Here is a 25,057-nt window from a genome sequence, read left to right on the forward strand (position 1 = left end):
AAAAGATGATTTTAAAAATCATTGCATGATACCACAGGGCACTTTGGATGTGGTCTGTCAATTCAGACAGATGTTGTATTATTGATTGTGTTGAACTGCTTTCAAAATACTAAAGAGTTAACGATTTGTAAATACACATTTACCCTGGTGGTAGGAGTTATATTCTGGCTGCATAAAGTGGTGATGCTAACAGGTGTTTTTCTATTTTTTACTTTTTTGGGGGGATCTGCTGCAGTATTAGCACTTTTTAAAAAGAATGGTCCTTGGGGAGGTAAAACTTACAGTGAAAAATTGTTTTCATTTGTTACTGAGGAGTATGAATTCCTTTTGATTATTGAAGAGCGAGTAAATGAGAAGAAAAACATCTTGACTTAAAGAATGTCTTTTGAAAATTACACAGATAATGTCTCCTGTTGCTTTCTTTGGACTGAATATAGTTGTCAAATTTAATACAAACCAGTAAAACCAGTTAATACAAAGCAGTAAAAAGTGATGTTTCCTCTGAAAACTGTTGTCTGATTCTAATGAAGTCCAATCTGAAGTGGTATATTCAAAGTCAATTTTTAACTCGTGCCAATTTATCTTCATAACAAAAAATTCTTTTCACTTAGAAAGATACATATAGCATTCAACTATGTATTCCTGCATTTTGTACCATCCCCAAAGTATCCATGATAAATAAATGAATCTCTCCCATAAAAATTCAATATTCCTTTTTCAAATGCTTATTAATGTTTCCTAGACCTTACTGTTTTGGTTTTTTTTTTTTTTTTGGCTGTTTTTTTCTTCTCTCTCTCTTTTTTTTTTTTAACTTTTTTTCTCTTAGGTTAAGTACCAGTTAATTAAAATTAAATTGTAATTATTTTTATTGGAGAACTGATTCTTTCGCAGAAGTGCAAACCCCACTGTGGCTTCTTCTTGATTTAAAGGAAGCTTCTGTTGTTATAGCTTGCACTTACAATTAATATACAGACAAATGTATGAGCTTGATTTCTAGAAATGCTCATTCCAATAGCTGAAATGGATCTGCTGTATTTTATTCATCAACAAGCCCTGGAGTTCTGATGGTTTATAAGGTTTTAGTCTCCTCTGTATTTACCGTGTATTAACTTCTTCCTTTCAAGCTGCATCAGAGCTTCAAAATAAATGGATGTTTTCAACCAAAGCCTTTCTCTTAAAGATGGAAGAATCTTACCTGTCGGATACTCTGATTTCATTCATTCACACTGCTACATACGTCTCTAGTGCAGTTACTCTTTTCAACCTTGCTCTGGCGCTTGTTTTGGTGATTAATTTGCTTTATACACAGTTCTTTACCTGAATTAGCAAATGTTCTTCCTGAAGTGCACCTGACCTTTGTATTGCAAACATGCTGAAAAAAGTATTCTGCTTTGATAGGGAAAGCTAATTTGTTTTTAAGTACTGGGCTAATTTTTTCTCTGTCATATCCTCAATGAATATTACTGTTTCTCTTCAATTATACCAGAGAGTATAAAGAGCCTCACTGGCTCTGGTTAAAATGACAAAAAGTGTTTTTTCCAACAGAAACCTCATCTTTCTAACAGATCTCTCATGCCATTCTCTGGTAAGCTGTTTCCCTTGCTGGCGTGTGAGCGCAGCATGTGAACTCAGCACCACAGCAGCCCAGATGATGCATGGTTCATGCTCTGTATTACGTTGAAGGGTGTGCAATAAGTTCCTGTAGCCTGCAGGTTAATGTTCTAGGTGGGAAGCAACCACTGAGAGTTCTTCAACATCTCATTGATGGTGCTTCACCATTTCAGTTCCCTGCTATCTGTAGCAGCTATTTGGGATACAGAGAGGAGTGAGCCCTGTGAAAGGATCAGCACAAACAGAATTCTTGGACACATTTTTGCTGGGCCCACCTTAAATGCTAGTTCAGTATTTCCTAAAAACTGCATGTTTTTTCAGTCTTCTCTCCCTTCACACAGCTCTTCTGTGTGACCCCATCTCCCCCCCACTTCTGTGAGATCCCATCTCCCCCCCACCTCTTGTACTGCAATTCTAGGCAGAGAAATAGCCAGATACCCCACTGCGTGGAGTGGAAGAGCAAGAACTGACAGTGATGACTGGGCGATAACTAGTCACAAGCATAAACCCTGCTGGCCATGACTTGGCCAAGATGAGGGTCTGCCAACAATTAAAGGATTAAAGGTAGATGTTTCCTGCTGGAAGCAAGTAAAAGCACTTTATTTCCCCGCTTGAATCTTCTGTGACTTGGAGTGAAACCCTGCTGTACATATGTAACTGTGTGAACTGAAGGAATTCGGCATTTCATGAGAGTGCTCAGCATTTTAGGGAGATGGACTATAAATGAGTGCAGTGAATTGTTATGCACACATGTTAAATGTTATATAAACTGTTTTTTCCTCATTACCATGTTGTAATAATGGAGTCATGACTTTTCCAAGAAAAAGAGAAGATATGATTCAGCTGACCCTGGGAAATAAGCTTTTATAGTAAATTGGAAAAATAAAGCTGGATTTCACAATATTATGTTATATAATTGTATCAGTTTAGTATAGTAAGTGTGATTTGTTTCTGTCTTTTGAAGGCAGCAATCTAGTAATTTAATACTATATTTGTCAGCAAATGAACATGTATTTCCAACACAGACTGTAGATTAAATCTTAAAAAATGATAATTTGGAGTTTGACCTCCATAGTTACTGCCTGATAAAATATAAGTAAATATGTTGTTTAAAGTATGCAGTAGACAACTATATAGGCAAAAGACTTCAGATATTATGGTGATACTCTTTGCAAAGAATATTAGCATTTACTGATCATTCCTATAGTTGCTGCTGTTATTTTATATTAACAATTCTTTAATTATGTGAATGCCAGAAGGGGAAATTCACAAAAAGGAAAATCACTTTACATATAACTTAGTGGGATAACAATGTTTAGAACCTATTTTAAAGAAACCGTGACAGACATCTTTCATTCATCAGTCTGCCACAACAGGAAATGACTTCCTCTAATACGTAATGAAATAAATAAAGGTCAGATGGTTCGTTTGTCTGCATTTACTTTGCACAGTTCTACCAGTAAAACAGGATGTTTTCTGTTAACATTGCTCCAGGTTTCCTGGTAACGATAGCACCAAAATAAGGACCAGATTTTGTCTAGGTGAAATTCACTCCTCCTGCATAAAGCCCTATGTCTAGAATCTGCAAAGAAAAAAGCTGAAGTAAGATGTGGAAGCTGCTAAATTTATGTGTAAGCACCAGGCTGTGATCCGTACAAGCTTACAGGAGTTAGGTACTCAGCTTCCACTGAAACTCAAAGGAGGTGAGCACATTTGTTCTTAAAGCTTTTTTGAAAATTCCAGCCCTGTAAGATGTAACAGCCTCCCAATACTTGCTCAGGGACAGTATGTATGTATACATATATACGAATAGTGCCTTGGGTATTCAAAATCTATGCAAGGGAAAAGAAGAGCATAGAGCATGCAGCTTCTCAGCGGTGAAGAGACAGCAGCCTTGCTGAGCAATACTGCTTATAAGATAGGCTGTTGGATCTTCCTCATAGACCACACTTGACTTGTGCCCTTAAGTGATCTTCAGCTCAGCCAGAAAGACGAGGGGCTGTGAATTAATTGTTGGCAAACTTTGAACCGTGTGAACTGGGTTCAAGTGGAAGGAAGGGCTTTAAGTCAGCCGCATGTGCGCTGGATGTTCTACCTAACTGGAATGCGGTTTGTGTTGAGGTATGTTTTCTTTGGCTATTTTTTTCCTGAAATGTGCAATTACAAAAGATAAAATATTTACATCATTGAAAAGAAGTTTCAGTGTCAACTTTTTCTGTCACAAAATTGAATATCCCTATGTGCAACAGGTGAATTATTTTCCTTGGGGATCAGATACAAAACTGTTTTCAATACAGAGAACAATAAACTGATTACTACAGCTATATACTTTCTGATCAAGAAGTTTTCCTGTCTTCAGTGGTGATGCTTGTCCCATAGCTCCCATATCAGCTGTGTGCCAGGCTTCACAGTAGTTGCTAACTAGTCGGATTCCATTTGCAGTTGAACCATGCCATATTACTTTTTGAGGCCTGAAAGGGAATGTTAAGAAGTTATTTCCTGAAAAAGTCCCTTCTTTTGCTTTATTCAACTGCACACCTAATATGTGTGGTGACTGTATTTCTGCTTTCTTTTTGCTTGAAGCAAACATGGGGTAGGGGAAGATAAAGACAGAAAAGAGAGGAAGAAAAGGAGAACACAACCTGATATCCCATTCAGAGGCTCTCAGAAGTGGAAAAGAAAGAAGGCATAAAGAAAGGGAGAAAATTCTATCACATTTCTAGTAGCCCAAGATATTGCTTCTTACAGTATCTGGTAAAGATAAATGTCATGTAAAACTTATAAATGGTAATGTAAACTCACCAAGATGGATCAGTCATAACGTTCCTCCCATCAAATGAGTATATTGGAACATGAATGTTGAACTGTCCACCGTTTCCATTAAATATGGATTCCCAGTTATTGAAAAGTATTTCTCCCTGTTAAAATCAAAGCCACTTTTACAAACAAAACAAATCCAAAATGCATGTCATACCTGACTTTTATAGACTTATCAATCATCTAAAATCTTATCTGCATTTAAGAACACTTATGATTTCAGCTTTCACATCAGTTTTTGCATGATGCTACTGAACAAACTTGTCTCATTTATCATCTCTATGCTAATAGCTCTCTGATCCATGCCTTTGCCTCACAGTTGCATCTCTGGTCTATTGTCACTCCAAATATTCAGCCTGATCATCTCCATTTCCACTGTCCTTTTCCTCCTAACTGTCTAAGGGGTTGCTTATAACTACTGTAGCTATAGAGAAAATATAAAGATAATTTGTATTGGAAATTCTTTTGAGGTCACAATTTTGTGAAAAGTGTTGCAAATGTTCAGGGCAAAAGCTTTGCATCAGGCTACCTCTCAAGCTGCTTTTGAGTTTTTCCAGTCAAAGTTGAAAGAGTATTGTCTTTACAAATTTGTCTCCAAGGCTCTGTATTTGCATGCACTTCAGAGTAGCATCCGTTCAGCATGTTCCAAGCGTCACGCGTTATTCCTGTAGGTTTCTTTTGGCCGTTCGTTCTGGGAGCCAGCCAATGCTACAGAGACATGGTTTGTTTTCCTCAGTTTTAGAGTGTGTCTGTTTATGTGAGACCACAAAATGACTCATGCTCTAGACTCTCCTCTCAGTTTCACTGGGGTAAATCCAGCATCACTCCTAAGCACTGAATTTGCCTTTATCGTTAGAAATGAGAAAAATGAGTAAAATAGGCATTTTAGTCTTCTATATTCAGTGATCATACTAGAAGGTGGATCATAATAGCTGTCTTTGAGAAATGATGCTGCACTTTCCCTGCTGATATAAAAAATATCGAGAAAGCCGAACATCATGCTGTTGCTTTGTCAGCAGTTTGCTTGAAGTAGGCTATTCTCATAGCTTTATTTCTACCATTAGCCTTAGGATATTGAAAAAAGAACCCCTTGTAAATGCAAAGGAAGGGTGAGACAGTCTGTAACTTTCTACTTCATTACCACTTTTTTGTTTCTTGAACCTTACTCTGAAATACGAAACAAAGCTGCTGCTTTATAAAATGCTGTTTGGTTTGAAACTTTCTGCTTTTGCCACTTTCCAAGATTTTGGAGCACCTACAGCCTATCTGAAACAAGTACTAAGCACTCATTTTTACCTTAAGATTGACTATTGGTAAATGGTATCGGTCTGTTTTTCTGACAACTGTGGCCAAATCTTGCAAATGTGATGAGAGGAAGGCTCTATAGGTTGATGTCAAACCTGCTAGTTGGGCCTGTTGAAAACACTGAAAATCTGCTCGCATGTCACCAGAAAATGGTAAGTTTAGAGCCGCCAGATGCAGCTGGAGGAAAAAGAGAAGAAAAGCCACCGTTTTTTTTTTAAAGTTTATAATACTATGAAGACATATATTGGAAACAAAATAGTCCCCCCCTCCTCCTGCTAGCACAAGAACTAGTACCTTCCATATCAGGTATGAACATGATTTGATACCATAACATTACATTTCTTAAAGCTATGAGACCCATAGCAAAAATACCTATTTATATTTGAACATTAAGGAAACCATGAAGATTATATATTCATAATAAATAAAATTATTTTAAAAACAGCTAATATTTTAGCAGAAGTCTTGGAGTTGTCACACAAACAAAATCCCAAATCCAAAAAGTAGTAAGAAGCGACCATATACCATTTAAAAATTCACTGTCATAAAATACAAGAAGTAGCATGCTTAGGTCAAACTACAGATGTAAGCGAACTAATCCACATTTTTGGTTTCTAGAGGGTTTTTTTTATTTTGATTGGGTTTTTTTTTTAGCTATAACTCAGTTACCTTGTTTGTCTAAATATTTTAAAGTATTTTAAATGAAGGCTTAGATTCTAAAGTATTATAAAGTATTCTAAAACAAGCAACACCATGAAGATAGAAAAAATTCTAATGAATATTTTAATGATTTAATTGTAACGCTCTTGTTAACTTAAAAATTACTGCATGTTGCAGGTACAATCACTAAGTGAAGAGCTATTCCTAACTCAGAATCAGGATTGATTTTTTTTTTTTTTCTTTGAGATGGGGAAGGGGCTACGATGATGAAAATAGATCTGGAGGAAACAATTTAAAATTGTCTCAGATGTCTAAACCAGTTAAAGAAGGGTATTTGTAAATTTCTAAAGTAAAATCTGTGAATTTGAACAGGAAATATCACATATTTCCCTCAAGATACAAACTGTCATGTTTCAAACCACAGCTATGCAGTTGCAATACAGATCTCATACTTACTGCTGGTTTTCCATTGTTTGTATTTGATATTGGACTCAGCGCTGGAAGAGACTGAAATCCCTGTTATTTTAACACATGCAAACAGATATGTTAAATGCATTACTCAGAACAGAATTTTAGACAGTAATTTTCTAAGTAAAGCAAACATTGAACTCTCGATAATCTGAAACTGTCCTGCCTCTGAAAAATAAACCCAAACCACGTAGCCAGAATACTTTATCTACATATCATCGATTTGGTGTGTCACATAAATATGTGTTTGAAAGCTGTCCTGGCCACAGTTGCTTTGCTAGACCTGAGTGTACCCATTCCACAGTGCTCTGCCAGAGCTGGTGTCAGTGCCGGATCACACCTGGAGTTCTGCATAGAAGTAGCCTGCTCTTGGCAGGAGCAGATGACTAGTTCAGGAAAATCGAATCTGAAAGGTAAGAAGGATGTGGAAACATAAAATGTATCGGGTGGGAATATTTCTCAAGGCCTTGGTAACTCCCTCTCTTAAGCAATTGTCATGTAGAGACCAGAAGGTCAATGATCTTCAGAGCTGTTTCAGAAACACCAAAGTTTTCTTCTTTAGTTATGGGAAGTATGAGTAACAAGCCACTGACTGTACCAGTTGGAAAACTCACGTGGTATCAGCTGGAGGCTGCAGAATATTTCTTATAACATAAGGGCTAGACATTTTCCCAGCATGCTAAGTGCACTTCTCTCTGACCTACTCTAACTTTTTTTTTTATTTCTTTCTGGCCATCTTCCTTCTCGCTGCTCCTTCCTATCACTCTCTTGCATTTTCATTATCTAAGCAGTCAGATCAATTAACTTGTCATCAACGAGACTGTTTTCTATCCCCTTTACCACTTCTTGGTTTTCATCCTCCTGTGATTTTTTGGGACAGGCAGCATGTTCACATGCAGGTTGGTACAATAACTTGCAGAATGAGGTCAGGTACGAACTAACAATTGAGGCTTTAGAATAGACCCTCATCACACTGTGGGATAAACTACGTACAGGTGATGATGATGTACCCTGAATACAGGACTATAATCTTTTAAAGAAAACCTGCTTTTCAGAAACACTTTTCTGAGTTTCCTTGAAAGGGACCAGAGCTTGATATGAGACTTCAGTTTTACGAAACAGAATACTGTTGGTTTTGGTTTTTTTTTTGGTTTTTTTTTTTTTTTTTTTTAGGCAGCCTGCTTTGTTCTGCTTTTTGTAGATGCTGTTTTGTCTCTGTATTGCTTGGATTCTCAGAAGATAATGGAAACAGATGACTGGCCGGTGCAAACCAATTTGCAAGTTTATGTAGTGGTAGGATGCTTATTTTGAACTGACAAGTCTCAGTAGAAAATCATGTTGTGCAACGATCTGCCTGCAACTTCTGCCAAGTGTATTGCCTGTTTTTGCACATTTAGACTCAGTTTTTCACAGTCCAATATTTTGTACTTACATGGCTTGATATGGCTGGAGGAGGAAGGCTGTCAGCAGGGACAGGAATTAGCTCACCAAGCTGAAAGAACCCAAAAGGAAAAGCAAACAAAACCATATCATCAGGAGCTTCTGAACTAAAAAAAAGGAATCTTTGCACTGATACTTCTCCACCTGTGTAAAAAATATCTGCAACAATTCCATTTTGAGTAAGGGAGTTGGAAAGGATTAGGATGAAGTGCAATAGTACCTGCAATTTTCTCCATCCATTTCGAACACGGATAAAAACCTCACTGGTTTCACTCAGATAGATTAGCGTACCTTCTGCTACCAAATGAACTTTTTCCAACATACCCTCAATGTTTAGGAATGTTGTAACCTGTCAAGTAGGAAAATGAAACATGTTTCATCAGACACACAAAACATTTTGCAAGTTAAATTGTTAAATTGAAGTCTCATTTGAACACATAAATGTCAAGGCTTCTTCCACAGGAAATGCTCATAAAGCCAGTTTTACATCATTTCATACAAAAAGCTTCAGTAACATAAATATCTTGCTACTTTGGCACACCAGCATCATCATTCTGTGGATTTTAATAGAACTACACCAACAGTTAATTTTGCACAGGGTGAAGATCATTGCATTTATACAGCTTAACATATAGATCAAATTGGTAGAGCTCAGAAGAGATTTGATAAGGCTTATAAATATCACACACAATTCTAGATACATTTGCTTCTATTTTTCTTAGTGTTGTGATCTCTTTTCTTTAAGGGTGTTTTCTTCCATCCCTTTTGTTATGTTTCCAGATGCTGTTAGTTTACACAGCAAGTATTTTTCAATTTCTTTTATAGATCATCAGGAGGCTTAAACTGATGTCTGTCAGATATAGACATTGCACCTATTACCTCTGTCTTTGTCACCTGAAGATAAGAACGCAGTCCTGAGACGGGTTGCTTCTACAGTCTGTTTGATAAATGCATTTAGTGTAAAATCAGGGGAAAGTTTCTTCAGAGTGCCATTTCTTGACACTTGAGTGTCATTTCTCATTTCTTCAGTGTCAGAAGGCATATTAATGCCTTATGAATCATGCAGACCCTACTATAGACTTACATATTGTTTTTTAATGTTGGTTCTGACCTAAGTGGGCTTGGATCTCCTTTCTAGGACTGTAGCTCCCAGCCTGTAACTACAGTTCTCTACCATGGGACACCAGTCTTTGAACATCTCCTTTCTCCCCTGACCTGTAATCATTGTCAGGTCCTGAATTTCTATGAGAAAAGGCAGTTAGCAGAGGTGGGAAGGCATTAGGAAACTTACACTCAGATTCTTGTTAGTTCATTTGATATGATGTAGATAATCTGAAAGTCTGCTTGTTTATTAGTGCATTCTCAAATGATTGCCACAGATATCCATCGAATTTGCTTTTCTATTGTAATGTGAGAATGTGGGAAAGGAAAAAATGTAATGAACCCCCTCTGTTAGCTTGAATATTTTTTTTTTTCCAGAAACTACAAATATTTAATTAGAAATTAATAAAAGAGAAGTCAGCTGTCATTTTTACTGCATGGATATCTGGAATACAATTCTGATTTGATTCATGCATTAAGAAAAGGAAACAAATTTATATGTATTCTCTGTCACAGCAATATTTAGATTTGCTAGGGAAAGCTACAGTTTTCTTCTTAGAATCAAATGACCTATATTCCTGGGTTTTAATCAGGTAATGTAAAGTGTTTTTTTCACAGAAATTCAGCAGTTATTCTAGTATCTAAACATGTTAATTTGCCACACTCTTCCAGAGACATTGCTTTGAACATGGAATGTGCCCTTTTCCATTACTTTAGTATGCCATCAGTCTTTGCATTTGTTTGACCAGGCTGTTACTAACAAGGTAATGGACAGACTTCTCCTCTCATCACTTTTCCCAGCTATATGGATCCCCTGCTGAAAAATTATGAAGTTCAGAAAATCAGAACACATTCTAATAAATAAAAACACAGGACAGAACACATTTTAAGAAATAAAAACACAGCTTTGCCTCCTCTCTGTGTGCTACCAAAAACCACTAAAAGATTTGAAGTAAAGTTTCAGTGACAAACTTCCTTATTTTGCTGTCTTACCAGACTCCTGGTTGCAGGTGGCCCTGGCTCTCCAGGAGGACCTGGTGGCCCAGGCATTGCAGCTGCTAAAATAAAACAAGCATACAATACATGTTGAAGGTCACCTTTTTTGAGACACAAGGTGAGTGACATAAAGAAAGGACTTACTGGTGGTGTCTAGGAGTAGTGGGAGCTTTAAATAGCCATAGGCCTTACATAGTCAAGTTCTGAATAGCTGTGTTCAAGCAGAAAATGCATTATAAGGATTTTTTATAAAGCGATGGTGAAACTTAGTCTTTTCTCTGTTATTTGGGAGGTTAAGGTCAACAGGTTGCAATCTGTTGTAGATACTCTGCAAATGAAGAATCATATGCACTTAAATTGACCAGAATGCTCTTCTGCTAACTGCTAATGATGTGCATATGGAAGAGGTAGAACTTTTAACTCCTGCCTATATAGGCTTTGAGGGAGTCATTGCATCTTTTGCTCTAAAAGTAAACAAAAATGAACTTTTTCTTAGATAAAAAATTAATACGTGTAAACTGAGCTTATGTTTCAAAGCAACAAAGAATTCTCCAGTAGTATGAACTTGAATTTCTAAGACTGCAGTCCACAACATCTAGTACCTAGTACCTGTCTCTATTCCAAAATTGAATTTCTCCTTGAGCTGAAAGTCCCTGTTTTCTGGAGTGAAAACTCCTTTCTTTTAAGGAAGGAAAGGAGGAAAGATATGGAAGACAGAAAGCACCTTGTGCAAATGCATATCATGATAATTGAACTTCGAAGCTGTTTAGAAGAAAGAGCTTCTACACAGGGACCCTGCTGAGCATCATGGTGTGTCGCAGCAGGGCTCTGTAGCTGAGATCTGGGCAGATCTTGTATTAACCATAAATAGAAACTCCTTCTGTAGAAGAAAAGAGAGATGCAAAGTGGGGGCAACAAAACAGGGGAGGGGATATAAAAGACTCAGTAAGAAATCTGATTAGGAACAGCAAGGCATGATGAGAGCTAGTATGACATGGAAGAAAGAGATCTAACGGTGGATAGTTGTCAGACTACCCAAGCATGGGGAAGTCTAGCGTGTCCTAGCATGATGGTGAATCTGGAGTATGAACCATGCACAAAGAACTGCAAGGTTCAGCTCCTAAGTGCTCTGTACTTCCCACCTTGCTGGGCACTTGAAAACGGTGTTTGGCTGCTCTTAGCTGTGCAAATAGTCCTATAAACCCAAATACGGACAGAACTGCTCTTCAGAAGTGAAGCAGAAATGGAGGGATGCAGGAATGTTCTCTGAAACCACCCTTTGGAGAAATTTTGGGGAGCACAGCTGGTAGCCCTCTCACAATAACCAAAGTCCACTCATCCACAGCTTACTGGACAGAGCAACTAAACTGACTGAAGGAGAGTAACAGAACATAAGCTAAAGGAGCATACCTTCTGCTTTCATAATTTTCAAAGGAATCAGGATCACAGTGATCTTCAGTGAAAGTGGAGCTATAGATTCCCCTCCAACCCCACAAATACATCCAGTGAAGAAAAAGTATCAACTATTTTCTCTTTTATTGTATCTCTCCACTCTGAAGTAGTGTAATAGTCAGAATAAGGGATTGTAAGATACATTTTTTAAATAGAATTTGAAGCATGGAAGAGTCAGTAGAGGCTAACCCTGAGAGCACCGCTGCATTCCAGAGCTTGTGTTTTACTTATATGTAACTCTTGAATTAGGAGGCTACAGTTATGCACCAATAATGCAAGTTCTAGTGTTCAAAAATGTTTGTTTTTGTGAAACCTAGAGGAGCCTTGAAATCACCTTTTACAAATTGAAGAATCTATGCTTTGAAGAATTTACAAGGATCCTTCAGAGCAGTTCTTTCATGTCAAAGGCAGGAGAAAGGGGGTCAGTTCTCAGAAATGTTCACAGCTATTTATCGGCAGATAAGTCATTCCTCTTTCCACATATTGCAGGATGTGAGACCCATATTACAATAAGAGCTTTAACAGAGATAACTGTGCCTTGAAGATAGGAAATAAACATCTGTGTTCGTAACGTTTAGCAAAATGGACATCCATCAGTGTGCGGCCTAAAGAAGTTTCTTACAAAGCAAAGAGGAAAATGTGTAGAAGGATGATGAAGACTAATGGCAGAGAGAATAAGCGAAAGTATAGGGGTAGAGCACTAATAATAACTTGTTTTGTCTGACTGGGTCTCTTAGCTAATATTCGGAAGTGCTTAATATAAATTATACAGGAAAAGGACTGAAGGCCTTTATAGACTTTATGGATGCTGATCTGTCCATATTATGCTGATCAGGGGCTAATTCAGGTACAGGCTTATGTTCCAATATTGAACATATTAAGGATTTCTTCTTTCTCAAATATTCTTCAGAGGATGAACAATTCTGATAGACAACTAATAATATTTACTGGATAACAGATTGGAATTCTCACCTTGTCCCTGGACAGCTGTATAAACCAATTTGACCAGGTTCAAGAAATACCTGGAGAGAAAAAATCTGAGAGAGGTCTGCTCCCCAATCTAGCATATTGGAGGCACAGGTCTTGCAGGGAAACAGACTGATTGTTATTTCTCAGAAATGGAGGTCTGTTATTAGCTAGGCGTGCCCAAATTTTAGGCAGGACAGATCTGTATTATAGCCTCCCTATTTGGTTAACAATTCCCTTTCTGTTAGTATACCATTTTCAGCTGAGATTAAGGAATGCTTTACTCTGGTTTTACCTGGCTGGATTCCCATTCTGGCCGCAGTTCCCAGAGGGAGGAATCAGTCACTCACTCAGGGAGACCTGTCGAGTAATGTCAGAGGAGCCCAGGACCCCATCCACCCGATCCTAATCTAAGGGCTGGACATTAACAGCTTGTCACTAGCAGACCTGTGACCCAAAAGAAGTCAAAACCACAAATGTCTTGAACTGTGACACTTGGTTTATAGCCACTTATTCCCTTTGATGCAAGTTTGAGATAATCCACTTGAAGCTTCAGTGCCACCTTGTTTGCAAAGTTCCTCCCTTGATGTGACTATTTGTGGCAGATTTTACTCCTTTTCTAATCCAATAAATTGAAAATCATTAAAGGTACTGTAACCAACCTCTTAAAGTTTTGTTTCTATTCAGCATTTCATAACAACTAGTTTTTAGAATCAGTTCTCCAGTAGTTTCATTCTAGACCTAAACTCTACTGTGGGCACTGCCTTTATATCATAGAACCATTTAGGTTGGAAAAGACCATTAAGATCATCAAGTCTAACCGTTAACCTGACTTCCAAGTCCACCACTGAACCATGTCCCTAAGCGCCATATCTACACATCTTTTAAGTACCTCCAGGGATGGCGACTCAACCACTTCCCTGGGCAGCCTGTTCCAGTGATTGACAACACTTTCGGTGAAGAAATTTTTCCTAATATCGAATCTAAACCTCCCCCGGTGCAACTTGACGCCATTTCCTCCTGTCCTGTCACTTGCTACTTGGGAGGAGACTGACATTCACCTTGCTACAACCTCCTTTCAGGTAGTTGCAGAGAGCGATAAGGTTTTGCCTCAGCCTCCTTTTCTCCAGGCTAGACAACTCCAGTTCCCTGAGCCACTCCTCACAAGACTTGTTCTCTAGATCCTTCACCAGCTTTGTTGCTCCAGCACCTCAATGTCTTTCTTGTAGTGAGGGGCCAAAATTGAACACAGTATTCAAGGTGCGGCCACACCAGTGCTGACTACAGGTGGACAATCACTTCCCTAGTCCTGCTGTCCACACTATTTCTAATACAAGCGAGAATGCTATTGGCCTTCTTGGTCACCTAGGACACATTGCTGGCTCATATCCAGCCAGTCGACCAACACCCCCAGGTCCTTTTCTGCCGGGCAGCTTCCAGCCACTCTGCCCCAAGTCTGTAGTACTGCATGGGGTTGTTGTGACCCAAGTGCAGGACCCAGCACTTGACCTTGTTGAACCTTGTACATTTGGCCTCAGCTCATTGTCCAGATCGCTCTGTAGAGCCTCCCTATCCTCGAGCAGATCAACACTCCCACCCAACTTGGTGTTGTCTGCAAACTTACCAACGGTGCACTCGATCTCCTCATCCACATCATTGATAAAGATATTAAACAGAACTGGCCCTAATACTGAGCCCTAGGGAACACCACTTGTGACTGCATTTAACTGCATTCACGATAAGAAGAGCATCTTGGCCCACATTAACGACTTCTCAAATTTAGCCAACTCCTCAATTTGATAGATTTTGCAATGCTCTCAAGGCAGCCTGTCTCCATTACATAGACTCCTCACAGCCACCATAAGGTTTTTCATGCAGTAGTGCTCCCATTGGCACTAGTCAGTGAAAATTGTTTGCAGAGAAATTGTCCCTTTTGTGCTCCCAGTTCCAACTGACCCCACAGGATAAATCAGTAGAGGGCAGGAGGAGAGAGGGGAGCAATGTGACTCAGGTGTGCGGAGTGGGTGGGTAGATGGAAGAACAGGTGTGTAAAGGAAGTGGCAGTGTGTGTGGGAGTGTGCGTGCATGCCTATGTGCTTGAATATACAGTGAAAAGCAAAATCACACCCTCTCACCTGAGCCATATATTGCAGGGGGTCCTGGTGGGCCTGGTGGGCCAGGTGGGCCAGGAGGTCCAATTTTTCCATAACCTGGTAAGCCAGGTAGTCCAGGTAACCCTGGAGGTCCTCTGGGTCCGACTACTGAATCCCCTTTTGGTCCCTATTATTGATAAAAAGTATTGCTTTGAATGTAACAGTTCCACTGCTGCAGGGCCTTCATCTCTGATAGCAACCTTTTCTGAAGGCCTGCCACCACACCCCTGTTTAGACATGAGTCTGTAGGTAATTCTTTTCAGTGAGGCATGGATATTAATGCAAAATGAAAAATTTGATCATATACTAAACTAAATTCAAGAATTTAAGTTTCAGAAAGCTTTCTGAAAGTTCTTACACTTATTCTGAGTAGCTGATATCTGCAAAATTCTTGACAGCACTCTCAAAGTCCTGAATCTCAACTCTGCTTGTGCTGAGACTACTTGTTTTGATGTGCTTATAAGATAAGAGTTTGTCTGAAGGTACATGGTGGAAAGTTTTAACATAAAGTGTGTCTATGCAGGGTCTCACGCATAGAGAGACATTTGTCTCATTCATCTCACGATGAATATTTTTTTCTCCCTCCTGTGATCAAATGTCAGCTCATATCCCTTAAGCTCTTCAGCTGCCATTCTTCCAGATTAAAAAGGCTCCGTTTCTCTACATTTCTATCTTAGCAGTGTATCCTCAGCCTGAATGAGGAAGGCTTGCGCTTCCTGTGCTCAAACTGGCCTGCATACATGGAACAATTTTTGGACCCTGGACTAGGAGAGCTCAGTCTCTGATGGATCTCATCTGTGCCATCCAACTCTTTCTTGCCAGTGGAACAGTTTCTCAGGTTCTCAGCAACATGGAATAGTGCCAGGGGGGATTTCTGAAGGTGGGCTTGCTAACCTAACAGGGGGATTTCTGAAGGTGGGCTTGCTAATCTTCAGCTGTGACCCACCCATTCATGCTCCTTGGCATGGAACGTGACAATAGAGTAACGCAATGCGCGTGTTTGATGCCAGATCTCAGGAATAAACCAGTTTCCAAAGAATTAATACATTTGATTCCAAAACAGTTGTGGTGGCAATTACTAGAAGATATAACAACTCGGTAGAGATTAGACAGTGCGAGAATTTTATAGGAAGTATCTGGATGGGTACACACTGGACTTTTCATTCATGCTTTTGGATTATTGGAATAGAAAATAAGATCAATTATTTAGATGGCAAATAATTTTCAAGTCAGCCTCTGTCTAACTTTATATAGTCTATTTTGACCTTTATGGGGATATAAGTAATAGCATCACAAATTATACATACTACCTTGATTTGTAATGCTATTAATAGCATGAATCTACACACTGAAGTAGTTGTATTAGACAGCTGAGCATAACATTGCATCAATTTTTAATGGCAAATTAATTCTATGTGCAACAGTGAAGTGTCTGTGTTTACGCCTACTGCAAATCTCTCATATTCACCTAATGGTTAACGTATGAGTTTTTATATAGTTCTTAGCATCATCTTGATGTTTGTCTCTTTTTAGTGCCTTCTAAATTAAAACAACAGGTAGCCACAAATATTCCTATTCTACAATTTGCATAACTTACAACTAATCCTTGTCTTCCAGGTGGTCCAGGAGGTCCTGTCAGAAAAAACCCTCCATTTGGTTCTCCTTTTTCTCCTTTTACACCAGTGACTCCGTTGTCTCCTTTTTCACCCTTCAAAGAGAACATATTTTAAAACATTGAACTGAAGTGAGATCAGAACTCTGTGCACTGATCTTTTAAATTTACATGAAATCTCTGACTTTAATAAAGAAAAGCATCTGCTTAAAATCTTTTTGACATCACTTCCTTCAGTGATATAGAATGAAGAGGACTGCTTTCTCTATTGAGGCTGCTAGGCTTTCAGCACAGGGTGTAGGTAAGTTGGGGTTAGGTAGAGACAGAGAAAATGCCTCTGTTGCTGTTTCCTGCTATTCTACCCAGCAAAACCTTTTTCTGTACTGTAGCTGGAGGCAAAGAGAAAGTCAGAGGAAGCATAAAAGCCTGGCTTTCTGCTTTTCTCCATCATCAAGGAAAAAGCAAAGCAAGATTGTAATGGAATGAACAGATTTTTAAACGTATGTGGCAAAGTGAAGAATACTGTGCATAGAATGAGAGAGGAGGGCAGAGGTGTGTACCAGGATAACAAAAGAGACACCACATAAAATTTCAGATGCTTTGAACTGCATGTCTCTGTCCTTCAGCTTTGATTATCGGTTTGGGGAACAGAGTGATAGGTAAGAAGCAGCATTTAAATTCTAGGTCATTGTCTCTGTTCAAAATGAGTTACAACAGTTGTGGGTTCCTTCTCACATTATTTCCTTCTGTCTGTCCGCTGTATTTTTTTCCTTTGACTTTTTTTTGGGTCTACTTTATTTCACCTTTCTGAGAAATAAACCTTGAATAGAAGATGCAAAGGGGCAAAGCAAGAATGGCAGGTAGCTGCAGAAAGCCAGTAGAGATGGCTATGTATAGCTCCTCCTTTGACTTTTCTTGGTTTTTGTTTCCCAGTAAACAGGACTATAAAGCTTTCTGTATGGCACACCATTTTGCAGACATGAAGGACTAGATGAAAAATGAGTTATTTGTGACTAAAGCTACAGACACTGTTCTATAAGATCAAAGAAGCCATATCAGCTCTGCCATGCATGCATGGGGAACTTTATACCATGGAAATAACTTAGGTGCCCTCCGTCAAGCAGAAACAAAATCTGAAAACTAGACAGCACTGAGTCTTTCAAGGAAACTGACAGTACACTGCTTTTGGTGGCACCATTAAATGAAAACTTGATTCAGTTTTTTCAGATCTTCTGCTGATAAAGAGCCTTGTTCACTTAAAAACATTTAAAATAATATTGCATTGCTATTCATTTTTGTCATTTAAAGAAGTCAGGAGAATAATGGAACAGAGAGACACCAAGCACATCAAGGTATAGGTATACTTTGTTGTAAGAGGCTCCAGGAAAAGTAGTTTCGATCACTCTAACTTATTTTATTTAGTGTGCTTAAAAGAAAAATAGCATTACACAGAGCTGATTTCCCCACCCCCTCCATGTGTTAATTGTTGCTAAATTTTTCTAGAAGCCCTTTAGGTAATGGATGTCTCTTACCTGAGCTGGCATGGAAACAGAAGCATTCATTTATGGCAGATAATTTATACCAACTTATGTTAGGTAACAGTGAATTATGACTCACTTTAATACCACCGAGAAGGGAAAAAGCTCAGTAATAAATTTTTTTTCAAAAGTAATCTTTATGTACTACTGACATCGGTTATCTCTATACTTGTAATAAACTTGTCTATGCAGCTGGAGTTTAAGAAATGAATATAATTTGTAATTGCTAATGCTCTTATCTGTTTTGTACATTTCACCTTGCTATACTGTTTTATGCTTTATTTATAGTAAAGTACACTTTAAAAAAAGTTTAACAGAACCCAAACACAAATGGGATATAATTACCTTTATGCTATTAATAAAGTGGCTGAAATATGATGGAGGTAGAGGTGGACCTGAAAAATGAAGAAAATACGATAAAGTACAATAATTATCTGTAATTTTCTTTTTAAAAGCACTGCTTTGGATATTACTGGTTTAGGATTTTAAAGGAAAATTATTTACAATAATAACATTAACCTTTACATCTAACAGTTATTTTTAGTTTGGTTTCCTAACCAAGCGAGGTTTACATGCCTTATCTTGTCTGTCACTCCTTCACCTTAAAAACTCTGAATCTGATTGTGAATTTCACGACAAATTTGGAAGCAAAGAAGGCTCAAAGATGAAAAAATTCCAGTTTTCTGAAAGAAAAGCATCCAAATTAACCCCTTTGATGGAAACCAATGTAAAAGAAAAGTTTTCCATATATTTTGTCAGCAGTGGAGTGGCCAATCAATAGTTTTGTTATCTTTCATGAAAGGACAGTACCATAACTGACAAGGTAAAGAAACTGTTACTGCTTGTGGTGCTGATCATAGAATAATAGTTCCTTGGTATTTTTCTGCAACACAAACTAATACTGGTATCAATGGTTATACCACCTGTGTTGTGTTGTCTGACAACGATGATCAGCCAAAGCTGTCAAGTCACAAAAAGTCTAAAAAGCCTTCAAGTATTCTCTGTTTGGCATACACTTGGAAAAAAGACTGTTTTACAGTTGCCCATAACAGCTCGAAATATTTTCTTCAAATGTGTTCTGATTAATTTTTGATATCTTTGGGTCCAACAATATGCCATAAGACTCAGATCTCAATATGTTATGTCATATACAATTAAGTCAAGTAGGCATTGTATACACCTGTACTCTAGGACAGAAATATATTCCCACTATGGCAGCTATTTTGATTTTTTTTTTCTAGTCCTGCCAATTACAGCTTGCTGCAGTGATTTGCTTGATCCATGTGAGGGGATGGGGAAACGACAGGTGGAATGGAGTGGTAGGTGTCCTTCTCAGATGTTGCTTGGTATTAATTTCTACACTGGCCAATATCTGAGATCTTTCTAGGATGACCAGCAAGCAGACTAGGCCTGGGCAAGGTATGTGAGGAAGAAGGAGGTCACCAGTCAAAGTAGAAGTCAAAAATCTGTGGTAGGGGACCAGTAGGCTCAACCTACACTGGTAGGCAAACTGTGTTAGACCAGTTCCTCAGTCCTGAGGTAAAGTGGCACAGCTTCCATCCATATAGCTAAACTGTCCTCCTCGCTCTCGAAGCATGAGGGACTTATTCATGCAGCCTGTTTCACCAGTCCCTGGCTTAAGCTATCCCCCAGACCATCCTATTGTCTGGGAAAGTGTTACTTGTTGTAGGCCGAATCCAGGCCAGGAAACATGGGAACAATTAAACTGTGGGACACTTGTCCTCTGTGTCCTGGGTCTATTTAGTTTACTAGTATACACAGCCAGAGAAGTTTGCCTGACATGGCTTGTCAATGGACAAATCTAGTTCAGTCCTTTTCTGTAGAGATTCAGTGGAGGACTGGTAGGAAATTTTTGTCAGGACCTTTACAGATCTTAACACTAGCCAGAGGAAAACATACTTTGTTGTGTGGCTTCTGCTGGTAGACTAGACATTTTCATTTCGGTTTGTTTTCAGGTGTTGCTGAAAGAGACTAACAGCACTTCTCACATGCATAATCAATGGCAAAATCATGCCCTCCCAACAATCACAAAGTCACAGAACTTTGGTGACCTTTCTTGTAGAAAATGGGAAACTACACTCCTTTCATATCTGGGATCTGATCTAGAAATTAACTTAGCCACTGGAGCAAGATAACTCACTTATTACCAGAATTAATTCTTGCCCAGTGAGAAGCTATCTTGCTCCACCTTACTGATTTTCCTTTAGCTCCATTCCTTCCAGGATTCATAGAGGAGTGAAACTTCTTCATACAGAAAAGAAGGTCTCAGGACCAAGAAACAGGCCAAAGAGTGGATTTGGATGGATGTGAAAGCTTGTCCAGAATGCCAGGTTGGCCTTTTGGGGAATGACCTGCAGGAAGGAAGGGGGTTGACTATGGTCAAGGGCCAACATGCTGCAATAAATACTGCATTTTTGATTAGCAGATCTTCAGCCTTAGGCAATTGGGTCTGAGACTGTGATACAGTGAAGTCTCCTCCTCTATTTCTAAATGTGTTTTCTTACAAGGCTCCAGACTGTGTTCCTCCAGCCAGAAACACCACGGTTGTGATGGAGCATTGCACGTGTGGTTGGAACACAGCAGGTATGCTCTGGATACTTACTACACCTGCCTCTATACAGAGGAGCTAAATAAAGTGCGGCCTACCATTTACCCACTTTGTGTGTTGGCTTCATATTTTTGCATGGTATCAATTAATAGAGGCCTGCTTGTAACATTGGAGAGGAGACATTTTGTGAAAAGAAAAATAACTCATGTGGACAAGTACCACAGTTCAGAAAGCTTTTCTGATTGCTGGAACTCAACAGATCTTGTAGTGGAAGGAACTTCAGTCATCTGTCCGTCAGAGAAGGTTTTGAAAAACTCCTGTACTTTAATCATGTTCCACTACCCTGGAACTTCTGGCTTGTGAATTTTCACTGTCAGTGATTATGTAGATATCTGAGACTTAGAGAACTGGTTTGTATGAAAGAATATTTTGGCAACTACATCAACAAGCAAGAACCAAACAGGAATATTTTTCAAAGCAGCAACAAAACTGGTCTTAGTTAACATATTTTAACTTCACAAAATATTGAAGCTAGTCCATTTATTTGGATTCGGTTAGCAAACAAATAAATCTCTGTTATTTTAGGAGAAAGGTGAATTCAGTTTTCAGTTTAAGCAGAATTCTTGTTATTTTCACCATCCTTCACTAGGTGCAGTTTTACAACAAGATCAAAGGCATAATCCTCTCCTGAAACACCTGAAATCATCAGGTATAGGCAAAAATACTTGTAGGACATTAATTTGCATTAAATACATAACCTGAGACTGAACAGACACAGTGGATAAACCAGCACAGAAGAGAAAATTTTCTTGATTTCTGTTTAGAAATGCTTCTTTCTTCTTCTTTTTACAAGTTTATTGATGACTAGGAAGCACTAACCACTTATTTTAAGGCACTGGGTATTGATCAGAATAAAAATTAATGAGGACAAGACAAGAAAACAGGTTTTGTCAGAACAAACAGATGCCCTCTTAAAAATAACCCAATTATCATCTTCAGTCAACAGAACTGTGCCTTTGGAACGAAGACAGAAATATCCATATAGATGCAGTATTGTATTTATTATCAACAGATTAGAGGACAAAGATGATAAATATGATATAGCAACATTAATTTGATATACTGCTTCTTCTATTTCAAATTATTTCTGGCACTGACCAAAACCTTATCTCAGTATGTGAGATTTCAAAAAATGTATAGAAAAGGAAAAGTTTGTAATAGGAATCTTTTCAAATAAATACTTGTTTCTGTAACTGTTTTTGAGTGTGTAAGAATTAGCAATGTGTATCAACTTTTTGATACAGAAAAGTAAATCTTGGGCAGGGAACATCTGCTATGATGCTCTTCCCATCAGTGTATTGGCATTTTTAGTTCACACAGGCTTTTCATGATTATCACAAATAGAGCATAGAATATTAAAAAGTTGAAATGGAGATGATCTAGTTCCACCTCCTGCTGGAAGTGGGACTGTCACCAACAAATGACTGCCTTGAAGTCATAATGCAGAGGTGTGTTACCCTGAAATGGGAAGCACTGGCTCAGAAAGTTTGACAACAAAATGATATCTCAGGAAGTGAACATGATATACTTCTAAGATTTCAAAAAAGTCTCTGACCTGCCAGTTACATTTCATTATCTATTCCTGTACTTAAAGCATTCATAATACTCAGAAATGTGTAGTACAAATACTTCTTTTCAGAAGACATTTTTGATAACATTATGGGCTTTATTGTTCTGTGTGTCAGTTCAGCAAGGAACCTAGGTATAAGTCTTTAGGCTGGTAAGGGTACAGGGGTATCAAAGTACTTTGCTGAACTGCTTTTTAAGTTAAACGTGCATTCCTTTACAGGATGACAATGACATAACAGATTTCGTATACCTGGTGGTCCTGGAGCACCTCTGTCTCCCTTTTCTCCTTTTAAGTCCGCTGAATTGTGCAGCCCCCAGGAATCTCTGTTTGCTTTAGCACCTGTCATAAAAGCATCACAAATTCATGAGAACTTGCAAACCGCAGAGACTATAGCAGCGACAACCAAACCACTGAAAGTATGAGCGGACTTCTCCATACATGTGGGGCACGTGACTCCAGTCCCTATGTGCTTGTCTCTCCTCATGAACATTGAATGACTGCCTTATTGTCTTCTCACGTACAAGACAATCTCTCTCTTACAAGTCAATCTTTCACTCTCCCTTCCTCTAACCACCCAGCCTAAGACCTTCTGAAGAAACCTGTTCTAGAAACAGTTCTTGAGTTATGGCTCTGCATTTGATACCACATCTTCTACTATGTCCAGACTTCAAAACAAACCAATAACTGATAACATCTGCAACTGTGAATGTCAAAAATGTTATCGTTTATTACTCCTTCTTGTCATAAAAGCATTAATAATGAAGAAAATGTTCTCTGAGAACAGAAATGCTTTTAGAATAATTTTCCATCCAGCTGAGCTGAGGGTAGAATTGCACCCAAATACATCTGGATAAACCTTCTATATTTCCAGATATTATTCAATTTTCATGGTAACCTTGCTCTATAAAATATCTGGGTAAAATGATCTCTGAGTATGTAGACTTCTTAGGTCTTATTTCTCTCTTTGTTCTGCCTGAGTAATTGCTAATATCTTTGCAAAAGTCATGTAAAATAACATCATTCTGCCAGAGTAACATCTTATAGTCTCTTCTTTCAGGTAGAAATGTCTTTTCAAGTTTAAGGTAAGGTGGTCCTATTCTGAGTTATGAGCAGGAAGGGTGCTGAAGTACAATGACAAGCAGATACAAGACACATTTCTTGAAGTAATTTTTAATGGTTCCCTGCCTCTGATGTTGTCAGCCCCCGTGGTCAGTTGTGATCTATGCTGTGAGTCAGTGCATCACTAAGAACACTGGCTCTTTCCAAACCTGATCTGATTACATTTATGAATTTCAATGGGACAAGCACAGAAACAATCTTTTGCTTGGGTACCCAGTCCATGCTCCATGACCCAGTGCCACTTGTAAACTGGTAAGAAAGCCTTAGTCTGAAAAACAGTTACAGCATTTTTCCTTCTGGTTGTGTGAATGGCTACAAAGACAGAAGAATGAGATGGACATCTTCCCTTTCAAAGCCCCATGTTATAACAGAAGGTCCCAGACAGTTCCTCTCCACCTTTCTCTTTTGTCTCTCAGCCATGAGAGGTGAAAGATGGTCATACTCCCCATGATTTGTCTGGTGACTCAGCCTCCAGCTGTGGGCTCATGTTCAAAGACTTATTGATAGAACAGTGGGGCCTTATTTTCTGTAACACTGAGACAAATCACACAATCTTTCAGGTGTGCAGTTAGTTTTCCTAGTTGTCAGCTGAACCCTAACTATCCAAGTGTGTCATCTTCAGAGTTATTTTCCAGGCAGATTTCCAGTCCAGTCATCAATTTTTTAGGTCCTCTTAGAATATTGACACCCATACAGAGCTTATACAAGGAAGCTCTGACTTGCTCTTCTTCAAGTTATTTTTCTTTACCACTTATTATGTCCACTCTTGCCCCTTACCCTGATCCCTTGCACTCTTTCCCTCCTCTTCCTTTCCTTCTTCATTTGGATCAAGGTGGCCTGGTCTTTCCAAGTGTCTCAGTCATTGCTGAGGGACAGGAGTTGTTCCAGTTGCTGATATCAGCCCACTGCCTGCTCTCTGGACCACGCTAGAGAACTGGTCCCCAGATAGACATCTCTTCCTCCAGAAACAACCCCAAGCCCCAGCATTTGGACCTGGTATAATATATACTACTGCTGCATTATTCAACTTGTTTTGCACGCACTGTTTTTGCCATGCAGTCTCTGACTTATCTGATTAAACTCTAAACTCTCCAGATTCCTTTGCACAGTGAGTGAACAGTGATTTAATTCCCAGGAACATGGGAACTGGGAAACAGGTTCAGGCTGTATATTACACGCTGCACTACTGGTTTTTTTCCCCACAAAATTACTATGAAAGTATAACAGTTAGGCAGAAATAAATGTTATTATAAGTAGATAAATAAAAGGAGGAAGACCACTGACTTTATTTCCTCCATGATCTTGAGAAAACCTCCTTCTGCATTGTGTACTAGTGGATCATAAGAAAACTGATGGCTGCTCCCTGTGGATGCTCTGGGATGTTGTTTTAATGTCCCAACTTCTTCCAGCTCCAAGAAGCTCTAAAGGGGCAAAACTGTCACAGAGCTTTCTGCTGCCTTTGAAACTGAAGGACTTCCACACAGTTTGGTCAAGGTGACACTATTTCAATCAGCATTCATGATTTTTTTTTTGCGCAGAATTGATACTTGTTTCCCTCTGCATGTAACTGAATCCATCCTTGGAGCATGTTTTTGAGGAAGGACAAAAACACTGAACAAC

At 38.7% G+C, this 25,057-nt stretch overlaps 1 protein-coding gene across 2 annotated transcripts in view; it reads right to left on the bottom strand.

Moving 5' to 3' along the window:
* Positions 1–2,182: 2,182 nt before the first annotated feature.
* COL15A1 (collagen type XV alpha 1 chain) overlaps positions 2,183–25,057 on the bottom strand; it is a 157,524-nt gene continuing 134,649 nt past the window's right edge. For both annotated transcript variants that reach the window (XM_074830061.1, XM_074830054.1), the window contains 11 exons: positions 22,568–22,657; positions 18,465–18,514; positions 16,567–16,677; positions 14,952–15,096; positions 10,396–10,460; positions 8,522–8,650; positions 8,294–8,353; positions 6,850–6,909; positions 5,725–5,910; positions 4,414–4,529; positions 2,183–4,082 (listed from right to left, as the gene is read on the bottom strand). In XM_074830061.1, coding sequence (XP_074686162.1) covers positions 3,866–4,082; positions 4,414–4,529; positions 5,725–5,910; positions 6,850–6,909; positions 8,294–8,353; positions 8,522–8,650; positions 10,396–10,460; positions 14,952–15,096; positions 16,567–16,677; positions 18,465–18,514; positions 22,568–22,657 — 1,229 coding nt within the window. In that variant the 3' untranslated portion in view covers positions 2,183–3,865. The remainder of the gene's footprint in view (positions 4,083–4,413; positions 4,530–5,724; positions 5,911–6,849; positions 6,910–8,293; positions 8,354–8,521; positions 8,651–10,395; positions 10,461–14,951; positions 15,097–16,566; positions 16,678–18,464; positions 18,515–22,567; positions 22,658–25,057) is intronic.

Source organism: Strix aluco, chromosome 1 (assembly GCF_031877795.1).
Source record: "Strix aluco isolate bStrAlu1 chromosome 1, bStrAlu1.hap1, whole genome shotgun sequence".
NCBI lineage: Eukaryota > Metazoa > Chordata > Aves > Strigiformes > Strigidae > Strix > Strix aluco.